The 18326-nt window shown below is 43.6% G+C and overlaps 1 protein-coding gene across 2 annotated transcripts in view; it reads left to right on the forward strand.

Annotated features, from left to right (window-relative positions):
* The window catches only part of AK7 (adenylate kinase 7), a 91555-nt gene that overhangs the window by 55077 nt on the left and 18152 nt on the right, over nt 1–18326 (forward strand). For both annotated transcript variants that reach the window (XM_077463549.1, XM_077463548.1), the window contains exons 12-15: nt 1209–1317; nt 7778–7906; nt 8006–8074; nt 17555–17752. In XM_077463549.1, coding sequence (XP_077319675.1) covers nt 1209–1317; nt 7778–7906; nt 8006–8074; nt 17555–17752 — 505 coding nt within the window. The remainder of the gene's footprint in view (nt 1–1208; nt 1318–7777; nt 7907–8005; nt 8075–17554; nt 17753–18326) is intronic.

The raw sequence follows: 18326 nt of genomic DNA on the forward strand, positions 1-18326 counted from the left end.
TATGTCCTTTTTTCCCCACAAATAGAGCTTTCTTTTAGTGGTATTTGATCACCTCTGCGGTTTTTATTTTTTGCTCTATAAACAAAAAAAGACCAAACTATTTTGAAAAAAAAAAACAATATTTTTTAATTTCTGCTATAAAACATACCCAATAAAAAAACGTAAAAAATCTAATTTATTCATCAATTTAGGCCAATATGTATTTTGGTACATATTTTTGGTTAAAAAATCCCAATAAGTATATATTGATTGATTTGTGCAAAAGTATAACATCTACAAACTATAGGCTATTTTTATGGAATTTTCATTTATTTTTTTATTTTTTTACTAGTAATGGCGGCGATCAGTGATTTTTAGCGGGACTGCGACATTGCGACGGACAAGTTGGATGTCTAACTGACACCAGTGACTAATACAGTGATCAGTGTTAACAAAAAAACACTCTCACTACTATTGACAGTGGCAGGGAGGGAGTTAACATCAGGGGCGATCAAAGGGTTAAGTGTACTCCTAGGGAGTGCTTTCTAACTGTGTGGGGGTTGGCTTAACTGAAGGAAGACAGAGATCTGTGTTCCTGATTAGCAGGAACACAATATCTCCATCTTCCACTCTGACAGAACGGCGGTCTACCTTGTTTGCATAGGCAGACCACTGTTCTCCCTCTCCTGTGAACAATTGGCGGGTCCCCGCGGACATCGTGTCCATCGGACCCGCTGATTGTCTCCTGCTGTGTCCAATCACAGCGGAAGCAGGTCGCAGCACCAAAGACCCTGTGCACAAAATCACCTACAGGTACGTGATTTCGCGCAGCAGAGACGCCCTGCCACAGTATATCTGCGTGGAGCAGTCCTTAAGTGGCTAAAGGCACAGGGGCACACTGAACACCCAGCATATAGCACAATGGTAGGAAAGATGTCCCCTCATCAATATTCCCCCGTTAGTAACAAACAAAATGGCCCCTGTCCCCACCTATAACTGGCCTTCACAGCAAGGAGCACATGGAAGGGCAATGCAAAACACAACCAGAGAAAGTCCCAGCTCAACTAACCAACCAGTCAGCTTACCAACCAAATTAACTTGTCTAACAGTATGCGTTAAAAACAAGGGTTAGTTAGCACATATTTGTAAACGCATTTGACCGCATTCTCTTTAGTACAAAGATAAGCAGCCTGACTATAGCTTGCACTGACTTTTTATTTTATTTTAAGGAAAGGCTTGTAAAAACTCCTCCAGAGGAGGAAGAGGAAGCGGAAGAAGGTCCAGAATCCTGGCAGGAACTGTTGGACTCTGTGAAGGAGAACATGGAACAAAATGGAGGTATTCGCCCTCTGCTACTTTAAAGTTGGTGTTCACCTTTGAAATAATAAATGTATTTGTAACATAAATACACCACAGCTACATGTTTAACCAGTTCTGGACTGCCACACGCTGATATATATCCTAACTTTGAAGGGGGATATCGTTGTTATGGCAGCAGCTAGCTGCTATCCTCTTGTTGGGTCGGCGGTCCACTTTCAGATAAAAGTTGTCTCTGCAGCGTATTCGCCGCAAGATCACTTTTAGCGGTGGGAGAGGGGCCCTCCCGGCGCTCTCTGGTGTCCAACGCCTCTTACCTGAGCCGTTGGCAAGCGGCGGAGGTGATCGGATCTTCACCCTCATGCTGGGCATGGAGACGATTGAGGGGAAGATGGCCCCCATCCATCTCCACAACAATGCAGGGTGGAAGCGACGTCAAAACGTCACTTCCGCCCATAGTTCTGAAAGGGCCATTTTTTTAAAACTTTTTTTTAAAATGACAATTTTTTTATTTATTTTTTAATTGCATTTAAGTGTAAACATGAGATGTGAGGTCTTTTTGTCCCCAGATCTCATATTTAAGAAGTCCTGTCATGCTTTATTTCTATTACCAGGGGTGTTTACATTCCTTGTACTAGGAATAAAAGTGACACAATTTTTTTTTTAAAAACAGTGTCAAAATAAAAGGTAAAATAAATAAGAAAAAAACATTTTTTTTTTTAAACGTGCCTCGTCACGCCGAACTCATGTGCAAAAGCAAACGCATACATGAGTAGCGACGCCTATGAAAAGAGCAATAATTCTAGCCCTAGACCTTCTCTGTAACTTAAAACATCCAACCCGTAGGATTTTTTAAACATCGCCTATGGAAATTTTTTAGTGTAAAAGTTTGTCGCCATTCCACGAGCGGGCGCAATTTTGAAGCGTGACATGTTGGGTATCAATCTATTTGGCGTAACAGTCTTATTTTTTAATGTATTTTTTCCAAAAAAAGTGCGCTTGTAAGACTGCTGCGCAAATACGGTGCAAATACGATGTGACAGAAAGTATTGCAAAGACCACCATTTTATTCTCTAGGGTGTTAGGAAAAAAATGTATAATGTTTGGGGGTTCTAAGTAATTTTCTAGCAAAAATTTTTTTTTCAATTTGTAAACAACAAATCTCAAAAATAGGCTCGGTCCTTAAGTGGTTAATTGTATTGCACCTAGTCCAAATTCTGGCTGGCTATTGTAATCAGCCTTTGAATGTGTTGGCAACTATGAGCAAAACCATGATTTCACTTAGCCCCCCCCCCCCAGGCAATAATAATCCTGTGATTAACATCAGTGTGCATAGGAAGTACAGATGCGGATGGTGCTGTGTATGTCTGTTTGTAGTAGTAGGTGTTCTTTACAGTAACAAAAAACTGGCCTCTGCCCACACCTATAACTGGCCTTCACAGTGAGGAGCACATGGAGGGCATATACATGTAAGCCCTTGTACACACGGTCGAACATTCCGACAACCAAATCCGTCGGATTTTGTCCGACGGATTTTGTCCGAAACTGTTGCATACACACGGTCAGACAAAGTTGTCCGATCGTACTTAACGTTATGACGTTATTTCGTTAGGATGGGACTACGTTCAGGCTTGTAGCCAATAGCTTTGGTCTAGGAATTTGATCTGAGCATGCTTGGCACTTTGTCCGATCGGAATTCTCTACACATGATCGGACAAAGTCCGATCGGATCATGTTGTCGGAAAATTTTATAGCCCAGCTGGAAAACTTGTTCCGTCTGAAACAGTCCGATGGAGCCCACACACTGTCGGATTATGCGACAACGCGGTCCTATCGGACATTGTCCATCGGAATGTCTGACCGTGTGTACAAGGGCTAAGAGAAAAACAATTCCATAGCTCAACTCACCAACCAGTCTACTGACCAACCAAATTAATCTGTCTAACCGTCTGTTAAAAGCAGACGCATGTGCACACATATGCAAACGCATGTGAAAGCTGCAAGGCCTCATCACGGCACCCCGTGTGGCTTGCGGTCCTAACACTACAAATTTATAAGTGTCTCCACAGTGGAAGCACATGCATGGAATGGATAGATGTGGGACAGGTGAGCCCGGAGGCTGCCCAATCCCCCTTAAAGGAACAGGAGCACACTGGACACCCAGCAAGAGCACAATGGCAGCGAAGGTGCCCAGTGTGTCTCCGGACCCTATATACAAACAGTAACAAAAAACTGGCCACTGCCCACACCTATAATTGGCCTTCACAGTGAGGAGCACATGGAGGGCGTATACATGTAAGACAAAAACAATTCCATAGCTCAACTCACCAACCAGACTGCTGACCAACCAAATTAACCTGTCTAACCATCTGTTAAAAGCAAGGGTTTGGTTAGCACCCTGCTTTTAACAGATGGTTAGACAGGTTAATTTGGTTGGTCAGCAGACTGGTTGGTGAGTTGATCTATGGAATTGTTTTTTTCTTACTTCTTTACATAGAGAGCCTTTGGTGTCAGGTCTCAAAAACCTCGAACTTCTCAAAGTTCTCAAAGTTTATTGACTGAAATTCCAAATGCTGACAAACCAATATATGTGAAAAAATATCTGCAATAATTATGTAGGGTCGTTACATCAATGAGAATAACTTGACTTGATTTTTTATATTAAAGTAGTCTATTTCCAACTCAAGTTCGGACAGTTATGGCTTTTCTGCCCATGAAAATTATACTGCCACAATAAAGTTATCATGGTGGCAAAATACATAAGCAGAGGTTATGTTCAGTAAAATTAACATCACAACGATCAGTAGGTTATGCAATTCTCAACTAGTCTTTTTAGCCTTTCTCCCTTTTGTCTTCTAAATGTCCCTATTGGTCATATATTGTGATGGGTGGCCTCACTGTGACAATTATGGAGGCTTTGGAAGAGGGAGTGGAGAGTGCCAAGCTTAACTTGTAAAGGACAATGTGAGATTTGTACATAACTTATGTTGTAAGGATTTACTGAGAAATTTGACATGCAGTCTTTACTAAACCAACATCCTCTGCCAAGAGATGAGCTACATGAAGCCTACAGACAATAATGGTGAATAATCTTTGGCCTGCTGACAGCCTTTTTTGGGCAAATCCCCCCAATGGGGTACCGATGACAGAAAATAAACAAACACGGGTTATAACCCTCCCTTGCTCTATCCGAAAAGTTTTGCCTATAGCCAGGGGCGGACTGACCATTGAGCCACTCGGGCACTGCCCGAGGGCCCCGTGCCACTAGGTGGCCCCATTAAAGTTGCCAGCCTCAGTAAAACCATGGAAAGTATGTAAAAATCTGTGTTTTTTTTTTACATCTGTCTCTGAAATGACCCTTACCAACATCCTTTTGGTCTAAAAATCCTGAGATTATAGCTGCCCCACCTCTCCAGTACCTTCTCAGCCAATAGAAACATGTCTGTGTATACTGTGTGATCGTATACTGTGTGTGTGTGTGTGTTTGTGTATACTGTGTGCCCCCATAATGTCTGATTGCCTGGGGGCCCCATAATCTCCTATTTCCTGGGGGCCCCATGAGTTGTCAGTCCTCCCCTGCCTATAGGTCTACTTTAAATGACTGGATTGGTAACCAATTTCAACCAGCATTTGATAGCAAAAACAACCCAACAAAATAAAGCAACCTACTGACAGTTTTATAGAAAGTATGGAACAGGTCCCTGGTCATAGTTTGCTTTGTTTGCTTTGGTATTTTTTGCAGTGGACGGTAGTTGAAAGTGGTTGACTCGTCCTGAAAATGGGCAGGTGTGTGGCCAAAATAAGTACTGTCTCTGATGTCTTGTGAGGGATGTTTTCCTTTTTTTTCCCCCCACAAACAGTCAAATTGACTTGATAAATGAGTCTTCCTGATCTGCAATATTCAGACCCAAGTCTGGGTCATTCTGGTGTAAAAAAAAATCTGTGACCGGTTGCAGGAAATTAGAGGGAGCTCTTCATCTTCTTCAAACCTATAAATTAATTTTCTAACTTTGCTAAATGTTATTTACACCAAAAGCCAAATACCTAAATTGGAATAGGCAGAAACACAGGTGGACTTGTTAGAGTACAATGCAAAAAGCCATGGCTTGCAGTCACCCATAACAACCAATCCAGAGCCAGCTTAGAATGGGTAGATTTATTTTAGTGATCCTAATTGTGATTTGTTAGTATTACAGTACTCACAGAGGAGTTCATCCAAATAACAGATCCGATACAGTAAATGGCTAAAAGTTTTGGACACCTGACTATCATTTCCATTATATGGCCAAGGTTTGTGAGTTTAGGTGTTTCCAGTCAAGAGTTCTGGTAATGCTAAAGCGGGTGAAGCAATTTTAGACCATTGTGCACTTCCAACATTTTGGCAATAGTTTGAAGAAGGCCCTTTTCTGTATCACAATAACTGTGCCTTTATGTACAAATCCAGCTCCATAAATAAATGATGGGACCAGTATGGTGTGGAGGAACTCAAGTGGTCTACACACATCATCTTTAAGAATGGACTAGGACATTAATTATGAACCAGATCTCCTCATCCAACATCAGTACCTAACCTCACAAATGGCACAGATGCCTGAAGACACACTCCAGACTCTCTGGAAAGGCCTTCATAGAAGATTAGAAGCCTCCATAGTTCAAAATGAGGGGAGAAAAGGAAGGGCAACTCCATATTAATGGCCATTGTTTTGGAATGGGATATCCAGCAAACTCATAAACAGTAACTATTGAAAATGATCACCCCTTTAAAAGAATCACATTTTACTTTGCAGCCTGAAATGAAGACAGACATAGTTTTGTTTTATCCAGCTGTATTTACTAGTGCAGCTTATAACATCCAAGTGAAAGATAGATCCCCAACATGTCAGAAAAATAAAAACATTAAAAAAACAGAATCACTTCGTTGGAAAAGGGATCTCCCTGCTATGTTAGTATTTTGTAGAACCACCTTTTTTTGCTTTAAAGTGGTTGTAAACCCTTACAAACCACTTACCTACAGGTAAGCTTAAGATTAAGGCTTACCTGTAGGTCCAAGAAATATCTCCTAAACCTAGGCGGTTTAGGAGATATTTGCCGAAAGACAGGCACCGCTGTCTACGGCGCACGCGCCGTAGACAGCGGCGCGCCGCAGTTAGCGGCGATATGCCGCGAGTGGTGGCTCCCGTGTGCATGCGTGGGAGTGACGTCATCGTGGCTCTGACGAATGACAGCGCCGGAGCAGCGAGACCCACCAAGAAGATGGAGGTTCCGGACTACAGGGGACAGCGGTGACTTCACTGGCTCCTGTGTCAGGTAAGTGACACATAATGGACTACTATGCGATGCATAGTAGTCCATTATGCTTCACCAAAGAGAAAGTAAACCCATCAGTAAATCCATTTAATTACAGCCTGTGGTCTGTTGGGATAGGTCTCTACTAATTTTGCATATCTAGACTTTTGCATTGCTCTTCTTTGCAGAACTGCTCAAGGTCAGTTAAATTTGATGGTGACCATTTGCGGACTGCAGTCTTCAAGTAATTTCACAGATTTTCAATGGGGTTTAAGTCTGGGCTCTGACTAGGCCATGCGAGGACATTCACCTTTTTCTCCTTCAACCACTATGTGGTCATTTTTCCTGTGTGCTTTGGGTTATTGTCATGTTGGAAGATAAACCTTCTTCCCATTGACAACTTTCTGGCAGCGGGCAGCAGATTTTCCTACAAGAATTTAACCACCTCAATACAGCGCACTTTCACCCCTTTCCTGCCCAAGCCATTTTTCAGCTTTCAGCACTGTCACAATTTGAATGACAATTGCACGGCCATGCAACACTGTACCCAAATGAAATTGTTTGGTGGCATTCGATCACCTCTGCGGTTTTTATTTTTTGCGCTATAAACACAAGAAGGGTGACAAGTTTGAAAAAAACACAATATTTTTTACTTTTTGCTATAATAAATATCCAATTTTTTTTTTAAACAAATGTTTTCCTCAGTTTAGGCCAATACGTATTCTTCTACAAATTTTTGGTTAAAAAAATAGCAATAAGCGTATATTGACTGGTTTGCGCAAAAGTTATAGCGGATAGCTGTATAGCACTTTTGTTGTTTTTTTTTTTTTACTAGTAATGGCGGCGATCTGCGATTTTTATCATGACTGCAATATTGCGGCGGACATATCGGACACTTTTGATACATTTTTGGGACCATTCACATTTATACAGCGATCCGTGCTATAAAAATGCATTGATTACTGTATAAATGTGACTGGCAGGGAAGGTGTTAACACTTGGATGTTATAAGTTGCACTAGTAAATACTGCTGGATAAAACAAAAACTGTGTCTGTCTTCATTTCAGTCTGCAAAGCAACAAAATATGATTATTTTAAAGGGAGGGGGGGTTATTCTTTTCTATATGCACTGTAGGTGTCCACAAACGTTGGCCATATATTGTATATATTTGTCTCATGACATTTCTGAATGCAGGGCGTCTGGACGACAGCTACGTCCTCAGGTTCATGAAGGAGAAACTAAAGTCTATGCCTTGTCAGAACCAGGGCTATGTTCTAGATGGATATCCCAAGACCTACGAACAAGCAAAGGAGCTTTTCAACTGTACGTAAGATTGCCTCCCCTGTGTTAAACATTCTTGTAAGTGCTTTTTGTACATGTTCAAGATGAGATTTAGAATATGTTTTTGTTTCTGGCTTTTAGCGGAAGAAGGAGAAGAAGAGGAAGAGAGTAGGAGTAAAGCTCCACGTTTTGATAAAACCATCACTCCAGGTGAGTAAAAGTGGAGACCTGTAAAGCTTGATTCACACCTATGCATTTTTAGTGCTTTTTGCATTTTGCAGATTTGCACTACAGTCCATTCAACATGGTTTCCTATGGAACACGTTCTGTAGTGTGAATCTGCAAAATGCAAAAAGCACTAAAAATGCATAGGTGTGAATCCAGCCTTAGAGCAGTTTTATTTACCAAAAGACTTGTAAAGGAATGCTTTCTGTGATTCTCCCATGAACATAGGACATGTTTCACACATGCAAGGCTAAGCAATAGGTTCACTTTACTGCTCCGATTTACCAAAAAAAACAAAATAACCAGGGAATAGCTACATTTTAAATATGTTTGCCAATACCCAGATTTCCTGGGGAGGTGCTATACAAAAAATATGGATCGGACACCTTCAATGGCTACTACAAATATATTTATTTTATATTTAAAACCATTTAGAATATATGAAAATCACCATAAATTCAATCAATGTCCACTTTGGCATTTTCAAAGGAAGACTTTTTTCTTTTTAAAAGCCTGTGGCGTGCAAAACACACCCAAAAACTGCCACCCGGTGCCAAAAAAAGTGTTGGGAAAAGCCATACAACACTGTCAGGGATGCTTACAGCACTTTTAATCATATGATTTAATCATTAAAAAAAAAGTTGCTGTAAAAAAAAAAAAAAAAAAGACGCTAGCTGGAGTTGGGCTTTAACCCTTTTGTGACCAGGGGTCATTGATTGCTAGATACCCGGGCTAAGTATATCAGCATCTGTATGAGTTGGTTAACTTGACAATACATCTATTTCTAATTTCTCTGCCTATAAAATTTGACACTGTTTTAAAGCTCATATGTCCCTTTTATTTGGCTAGTTGTTTTAATAAATTCTCTGCTCAGATTTCATTACCTGACAAATGGACAAAAACGTGTATGCATGCATTTGTTACTCTCAGGTCCGGTTCACACTGAGGCAGCACGACTTCCAGTGCAACTGCCTCGGGCGACCTGGACGCGACCGATGCGGCGACTTGCAAAACGACTTCTGTGTCGCTCCGATTAGAACGGTTCCATTGTACAGAACTGGACGCTACTTGTCAGGTGGCTAAGTCACCTGACAAGTCGTCCCAGTGTGAACCGACCCTAAAATAATAATAATGAAAACTTTGGAAATGTATTAATTTTATTATATATTTTTCATGTGTGCTTTTACTTTTTTTGTTCCAATCGTTTTTTATTTTAAATTTAAAGCATCATACAGAAGTTTATACTTAAACAATTGTCAGAAAGTTATTAGAACAAGGATGCATTTTCCAAAATTCTATCAGTGACCCTGACCAGTTAAACATAGAAAAACTGTATTCAAAAGGTTTTAGGCCCAGCAAGGCAGCTGTACTCATTAGCATGAGCCCATATGTCTCAGCAACATGGTACCAAGAAACCTCAACAGATAATAAGTATCAATTAACAGTACAGTAAGTTGGTGATTACCCATAGCTCCAGAATATGGGAGATATAAAAGCAATGTCAACTAGGACCGGTCCCGGTACCTCAACTCATGTGATCTCGATCTCAAAAACTTAGAACTATTGGGGAGACTTTATGTTCCCCAAGAAGCATCCTACCAAAAAATATTATTATGGTATAACAGAACCAATAACAGGAAAAGTGAAAAATTAAAAAGAAAGGAAGAAGAAAGAATGAGAATAGAGTAGAGTAGGTCCCCTCAGCCCGGGCCTCCCCTCACAAAGTGGCTCGGTGTTCAGGGTTTCTGAAGATATCCCATCACTGAGAAAATCGTGTTGAACATCCTCATCCAAAAACGTCAGACCTTTGGGCAGGACCACCAGACATAATACATATCACCTTCCTGTCCGCATCCCTGAAAACATAGGGGTGAGGTACCAGGATATAATTTTGCCAGCCTTATCGAGACATGTAAAACACGCCCTTCCCGCACCATGATCCGCTATCCACAATCCGTCTGAATTCTGGGAGGCACCAATTATGCCATATGGGGGTGTATTCATGCAGGGACGGAAGGCACAACTTCAGAGAGGCAATTCGCCACACCCTCCTGTAATGGTAAAGAAGAGATTTGGCAGACTCCCTCCCCCCTCCCCCCACCGGCCCCCCAACAATCGCCACCATCGGGTCTGAGGTAGGCCCGATCCATGACGGGCACAAGAAGTGCAAGAACCTGTCTTTGTCTGTTTTATCTATATGGAACATTTGCGACAACTGAGAGGCTATATAATAGATATTAAAGTCCGGCATTGCCAGTCCCGCTAGGTCAGTGGGTAGGTGTAACTTTTGCCATGCTAGTTTGTGCCTACTATTTCCCCACACAAAGGGTTTCAAGAGGGCCTCTATCACCTTAAAATGTTTAAGAACCAGGTAGACGGGGGAGTGCCAAAGCATGTACAAAATTTTAGGGAGGAGAACCATCTTGATCAGATTTGTACGCCCCATGACCCCCAAGGGAAGGCGTGCCCAAAGCTGCGTCTTCTGTTTAATCAGGTCAAGCAAAGGAGTTATGTTAAGTTTAATATAATCTGACGGGGATCTGGAAGTCATGATGCCAAGATATTTAAGCGTGTCCACCCTCTGCAAAGGAAGCAGAGCTCTGTCTCTAGGGGGCGGGAAACTGTCCAGGGGCAAAATCTGTGACTTGTCCCAGTTAATTTTAAGACCAGAAAACTTGCCAAAGTCTTCTATCAGTGTCAAAGCAAGGGGGAGTGATTGAGTCGAATCGTTCAGGTACAGTAGGGTATCATCAGCATAAGTGCTGATCTTCTCCACTATCCCACCCCTACACAAACCCACTATGCCCACGTGTTCACGGACTGCGATAGCCAATGGCTCCGCCGCCAAAGCATACAGCAAGGGCGACAAGGGGCACCCCTGTCTAGTCCCTCTAGACAGAGGAAACTGCCCCGAGGGCCAGCCATTCGCCAAGACCCTGGCCACCGGATTCTGATAAAGCAGTTGGATCCACCTAATAAATTTAGGCCCTATACCGAACCGAGCCAAGCAAGTCCATAGGTATCTCCACTCAACAGAATCAAAAGCCTTGGCGGTGTCCAAGGCGACTATTATCCTAGAGCCGGGATCGTCATGGGGGGTCTGGAGATTGATAAACAGTCTGCGGAGGTTAAACGACGTGTTTCTACCGGGCGTGAATCCCGCTTGATCCGCATGGATCAGCGAGAGGATTACTTTATTGAGTCGGATGGCAAGAATCTTAGCAAGTATCTTAACATCTACCTGCAAGAGGGAAATAGGGCGATAAGATTCCGGGAGATGCGGGTCCTTTCCAGGTTTAGGGATTAACACAATAGTCGCCTCCGTCATAGACATTGGAAGTTCGGCGTGCTGAAATATGGACTCATAGATTGCTAGCAGCTTAGGGGCCAGCAATTCTATGTAAGTAGAGTAAAATTCTATCGGTAAGCCATCTGAGCCCGGGGCCTTGGATGACGGGAATGTAGCAATAGCTGAAACTATTTCGTCCCGAGTCAGAGGTGCCTCCAACCCAGAGACCTGTTCCTCAGTCAATTGGGGGAACTGCAGTCCATTCAAGAAAGATTCCATCAGGGAGGGATCGGCCGAGGCAGTAGAGGTGCACAGAGAGGTAAAGAAGTCGCGAAAACATCTGCGTGACCCGTATAGGATCAGTCTCAAGTACACCCTGTGGCGAGCGGAGGGAGATCACCACAGGAGGTCTCTCCTCACCATGGACTAAATAAGCCAATAGTTTCCCCGCTCGCTCACCATGCTCAAACGACCTCTGTCTGAGAAAAAACAGCTTCTGTTTGGATTTTTCATAAAGCAATAGGTCAAGTGTTCTAGAGCAAAGCCTAAGACTATCTGCCTTTTCTGCCGAAGGGTCACGCATAAAATCCTGTTCCAGTGTCTGAAGAGTATGTGTTGCCTCAGCTACATTAGCAGCAGAAGATCGCTTTACCCGGTTAATTTGGGCCTGCAAGGTCATTCTAGCATGAAGTTTAAAAGCCTCCCAAACTACATACGGTCTGGCCGATCCCTCGTTAGTCTCAAAAAAATCCCGCCATCCCGATTCAAGGTCCCCATCATCAGGAAGGAGAGTTAGCCAGAAGGGATTAAGGCGCCAAGTTGTCAGGGGGTGAGTATGCCGTAGGGAGAGCGTCGCCCAGTAGGGACAGTGGTCAGAGAGCGATCTGGGGTGCAGGCCCACGTCAGCAAGTCTAGACAGGAGGGATGTAGAGAAGAGTATAAGGTCTATGCGGGACATAGAGTGATGAGCAGCGGAGAAACATGTGAAAACGCGCTGTGTTGGATGCCTAGTTCGCCACGAGTCCCATCAGGTGGAAATCGCGGAGAAGTCTGGCAAACCTGGTCAGGGAAGGGCTCGGGGTGCCTCGAGAGGGGTTCACCATCCTATCTAGGGACCTGTCTAACACATTATTAAAGTCCCCCATCCACACCACGGAGGCAGCAGGATGAAGAGCCATATAATTAAATCCCTCAGACAGCACACCAAACTGGAATGGTGGGGGCACATAAAAAGCCATTATAAGAAACATATCCCCATGCAGTTTTGCCTTAAGAAATACAAATCTACCCAAGGGGTCAATGACCGAATCCTGGAGCTCAAAGTGTGTGTGTTTAGCTATCAGAAGGGAGACACCCCTGGAATGGGTAGTATGAACAGAATGATATCCCCAGCCTATCCAAGGACGCCGGAGCGCCCTGAGCATAGAACCCTCAGCATGTGTTTCCACTAAGGCCACCACATCTGCCTTCATCTTTTTGAGCTGCCCGAAAATGGCTGACCGCTTAATAGGGTCCCCCAATCCCCTCACATTCCATGTAAGAAATTTCAGTGTGGCCATGGGTGCTTATCAATCAATGGTGAGACTCCAGGAGACAGATCAACCCACAAGGACAGAGCAACCAAAACCCGCCCCCCCCCCCCCAAATAAAGGAGGGCCCCACCCCCCCTGCCAGACATACATTGTACCATAGAGAACAATCATAGTAAAACTCAAAAAAAACTCGTTTACCCCATAAAAACCATACATCCCCCCTCCCCACCCTGCACTGGCCCCAATTAGTGCGGGCATTGACCCCAAACTGCCAACAGGGCATAAACAATGTCCAACCCGGAAAGGAACAACACCGCAACTGGGAATCACCCATAGAAACAGTAGAAGGAAAAAACAAGGCGTTATGCCGGTTGTTCCAGTCCGAAAGGTGCATAGTAAAACTTCGGGCGAAACTTCGCTGTATTATGTGACACTATAGGACTGTGCTCACAGAGCATAGTGAGCTTGCTGGTTAGTTGGTCCCCTCCGCCGGCCAGGAGGGCGCAGAAAAATACACTTCTATAATAAGTAGTAAAAAAAAAAAAAGTTAAAGTTTCAACACAGACATTGGTAAGGGTAGCCGTAGTACACAGTGAGAAAACACAGGGCTCCGCAGGAAGCAGGGGTCTTCTTCCATCCAAGCCGTCAGGCAAGGCAACTAAAACCGCCCCATTACCATCCTGCATAGGGCGCCAGACCAGAGTCAGGAGTTCCAGCACATACGGGGTGGGGGACCCTGCCCCCATTCTCTTAGGCAGCAGTATTATCCAGTGAAAGGTGTGTCTATGCGGACCGGTGCCCCGTCACAACATGTCCGGTCCAGCCATGCGTGCGCGCCAATGAGAATGTTAAGTCGCATGAAGCAAAACGGAAACAGTCAGCAGCACAACATTATAGGTCTGGAAGTAGTGTGTCTAGTAAGAAGAACTGACAGGCCATGGCATAGTCAGTAAGGAGGTGTATAGACACGGCCCCAATCCAGGGAAACAAATACAGACAGAAGTGTGTAGGTGGAAAAAAAAAAAAAGGGGGCATTTTCATCTTTGCACATATACTCATCTGCCAGCATCCCGGCGCTCCAGCCACGACAGCACGGTCTCAGGAGCCTCAAAAAAGTGGGCCCGGTCCGTGCCTTCTACACGCAGACGAGCAGCAATAACATGGCATACTTTATATTCTTGATGTGCAGGCGTCTTTTCACTTCTATAAAACTTTTGCGTTTTTTCTGAACTTCAGAGGAGAAATCAGGGAAAACTGCTACGGTTTTGTTTTCAAAAGGGATGTTCCCCTTTTCCCTGCTGAGCCGAAGGATGGTGTCTCTATCCCTAAAATTTAGGAATTTGGCAATAAAAGTGCGGGGAGGCGCCCCCGGGGGGGGAGGCTTGCCTGACAGCCTATGTGCGCGTTCCACCGCAAACATGGGGGAGAATGAGTCCCTTCCATATGTATCCACAAGTAACTTTTCCAAATAGGTTGGGGGGGTCTCTGCCCTCCACCCCCTCAGGTAGGCCTATGAAACGCAGGTTACATCTGCGAATCCTGTTCTCAATGTCATCCTGTTTCTGAAGGATTTGATGTACTTGGTGCTGCATGGCCTCTGAGGAGATCTGCAGGGGGGGGGAGGGAGTCTTCTACATTACTCAGGCGGGTTTCAACTTCAGTGACCCTCTCCCTAAGCTTCTGAAAGTCTTGCCGAACCAGTGATATATCTACCTTTACCTCCTCAATCCTGGCTGTGAGGTTAGTCTGGCAGTTCGTTACCGCTTCCTGGCAGGCCGTAATGGCATCGAGGAGCCTGTTCGTGTCTGCGCTCCGCGTGTCCTCCTCCCCCTGTATGGCGGCGCCATCTTGGTCTGCGGGGCCTGGTCCTTCATGCCTGAATTGTGACAGTCTGGCGGCCGCTGCACTGTTCCGCTTCGTCGGCGACATGTGCCCCGCGGTTGTCCGGTCAGCGGAGCGATCAGAGCGGAGAAAAAAAAGGCAATCTGCGTCTCAGGATAGGTGTTCAGGATATGCGGCCGGCGGAGCTCAGCTCATGGCGCTCCAGGCCACGCCCCCTACACTCAGTACTTCAGAAAAGATAAGTAAGAAAAAATAAAAAAGAATAATAATTATACAAAATTGAGTGGTGGAGGGGTGGTCTTTCCTTTAAGACAACGTAGTAAAAGTGGGTGGAACTCCACTTTAAGTATGCTTAAAGTAACCTTGTGCACCATGGTTGACCATTTTTATCCACACGTCCTCAACTGTTTCTCCGATTCCCATGCTGTTTGGTAGGAAGATTTGTTACCCTGATTGCTGAGCAGGTCATATAACTCCGTAATCCCTCCCCGTGTTTCGGGCCATGTGTGCTTTTACTTTAATAGCTGGCTGATGCCAGCTTGGTTTTATACAATGTCATGTGATTACTATAGCATGATGATCACATGATTGGGAGCCATGCTGATCTCTCTCTGTATCTGACTGCAGCCGTTTTTAGATTCAGCACTGTGACAAAACTAACGGACAGCTTAGGTGAACCTTTTAAAACATATCTTTGACCTGGGACATTGTGCAATGAAACAGTTATTTACAGATGACAGACAGGAGGGGTTGTCAGCCTATTTTAAAGTGAATGTCTGTCTAAGATTACCCTATCCACAGGGTAACAATGCTGCTATGCGATTTCACTGCAGAGTGAACAGTGTTGTCATCATGGGGTTGAATTACTAAAACTGGAGAGTGCAAAATCTCTTGCAGCTGTGCATTGAAACCAATCAGCTTCTAAGTTCAGCTCATTCAATTAAAGGGGTTGTAAGTATAGGCAAACATGCCTATACTTACCCCACCGGCGCTCCAGGACATTCCTCTTCATCAAGTGCCCCCATTGGATCAGGCTTAGATAAGAGAAGAGGGGGGGGGAGCTGCAGCACAAGTTTTTCACCCTAATGCATAGAATGCATTAAGGCTAAAAAACCTTAAGAGTTTAACTACTTTAACCACTTCAGCCCCGTAAGATTTGGCTGCTGAATGACCAGACCATTTTTTTGCGATTCGGCATTGCGTCGCTTTAACTAACAATTGTGCGGTCATGCGACACTGCACCCAAAAAAATTGTCGTCCTTTTTTTCCCACAAATAGAGCTTTTTTTTGGTGGTATTTGATCACCTCTGCGGTTTTTATTTTTTGTGCTATAAGCAAAAAAACAGCAACAATTTTGAAAAAAAAACACAATATATTGTACCTTCTGCTATAATAAATATCCCCATTAAAAAAAAAAAAAAAGCAATTTTTTTTCTCAGTTTAGGCCAATATGTATTCTTCTGCATATTTTTCGGTAAAGAATTGCAATAAGTGTATATTGATTGATTTGCACAAAAGTTATAGCGTCTACAAAACAGGGGATAGATTTATAGCATCTTTATTATTATTATTTTTTTTTACTGGTAAATGTGGCGATCTGCAATTTTTATCAAGACTGCAACATTATGGCGGACACATCGGACAATTTTGACACATTTTTGGGTCCATTGGCATTTATACAGCGATCACTGCTATAAAAATGCATTGATCACTGTAAAAATGTCACTGGGAGTGAAGGGGTTAACACTAGGTGGCAATCAAGGGGTTAATTGTGTTCCCTGGGAGGTGATTCTATCTGAAGGGGGAGGGGACTGACTAGAGGAAGTGGCGGATCGTGGTTCCTAGCTAATAGGAACACACCATCTGTAGTGCCGTGTACACACGATCGGACTATCCAGCGGACAATTTGCCCATTTGTGTGGGCTCCGGTGGACTTTTTCTTCCCAAAAGTCCGGCGGACTGAGAAAGAAGTCTTGACTCAAAATTGTCTGCCGGACTCGGCAGTCCGGCGGACAATCCGCTCGTCTGTGTGCTAGGTTGGGAGCATGCCTGCTTGGTTGCCCCCAAAGCAAGCTGCTTACTGTGGGGGCAGGAGGAAGGAGGAGCCAGGAGCGCCAGCGTGGGACCCCAGAAGAGGAGGATTGGGGCTGCTCTGTGCAAAACCACCGCATAGAGCAGGTAATTATAACATATTTGTTTTTTTTTAAAAAAACAATCCACACACACTTCTGTGTTCTGTCCTTCGTGCTGGCGATCACTCGTGGCCGGCGGTCATCGCGACCATGCGCATCTGCTATCCCGATCCCGCGAGCCAATGTATAGTTACGATAGGCTTGCGGGATCGTACCGACCTTCCGCAGTAAAATTACGGCAGCTTGTCGGCAAGCGGTTAAGCTTTGACAATAAAACCTGGAAGCTGATATATGCCGAGCTGCACCAGATTTTGCACTCTACATTTTTAGTAAATCAACCCCCTGTATGTGTGCGGAGAAAGGGAGTGGAAAAAGAAGGGGCTCTACTGACAGGTAACAAAACTGTATTACTGGGAGAACAAAAATTGCAATGATAATGCTAGTGATAAACTGGATCATATTAATATATATTTTTTTATTTTGTCCCTAGTACCACTTTAAAGTGAACCTGCTGCTTTGCCCTGTAGGGCCATAGATTCATTTTAAGCTGGAAATCTTCTAGATAATGTCATTCTAGGTTAAATAATTGCACAATAAATACAGATGTATGTCAGGGGACTACAAATGATTAAATCATTTATATATATATTTCCATTTTCTCTGTTTATAGAATATGTTATATCTTTGGATGCATCTGATGAATTCCTTAAAAACCGTGTGATCAACCTGGCAGAAAGCGTAGTTGCTGGAACGCATTACGCACAGGAGCGTTTCCTCAGGGCTCTTGCTATGTTCCGAGAATTGAACACTGAAGACGAAACTGTTCTCAACTATTTTGATGAGGCTGAAATCCATCCATTGCATATTGGTATGTTGTACAAAGGGTTCCCAAAATATTTTGGGCGTCTGACCACTTGCCTCCCAGGCCACATCCCTAGCACCCCTATACATATATAAGGATTATTGTGTGTACCCCTGCCTTTTCTATTAGAGTGAAAGTTAAAGCTCTACGAGCCGGGCCCTCCTGTACCTTTTGTATTGAACTATACTGTACTTGTGTTGTCCACCCAATACATTGTAAAGCGCTGCGTAAACTGTTGGCGCTATATATATCGTGTATAATAATAATAATAATAAAGCAATATTAACCGCTTCAGCCCCAGAAGATTTTACCCCCTTCCTGACCAGAGCACTTTTTGCGATTCGGCACTGCGTCGCTTTAACTGACAATTGCGCGGTCGTGCGACTTTGCACCCAAACAAAATTGACGTCCTTTTTTTCCCACAAATAGAGCTTTCTTTTTGGTATTTGATCACCTCTGTGGTTGTTATTTTTTGCGCTATTAACAAAAAAAAGAGCGACAATTTTGAAAAAAAACACAATATTTTGTACTTTTTGCTATAATAAATATCCCCCCAAAAATATATAAAAAAAACATTTTT

Source organism: Lithobates pipiens, unplaced genomic scaffold, assembly GCF_037356315.1.
Source record: "Lithobates pipiens isolate NorthernLeopardFrog02 unplaced genomic scaffold, aLitPip1_a1.2 Scaffold_30, whole genome shotgun sequence".
Taxonomy (NCBI): domain Eukaryota; kingdom Metazoa; phylum Chordata; class Amphibia; order Anura; family Ranidae; genus Lithobates; species Lithobates pipiens.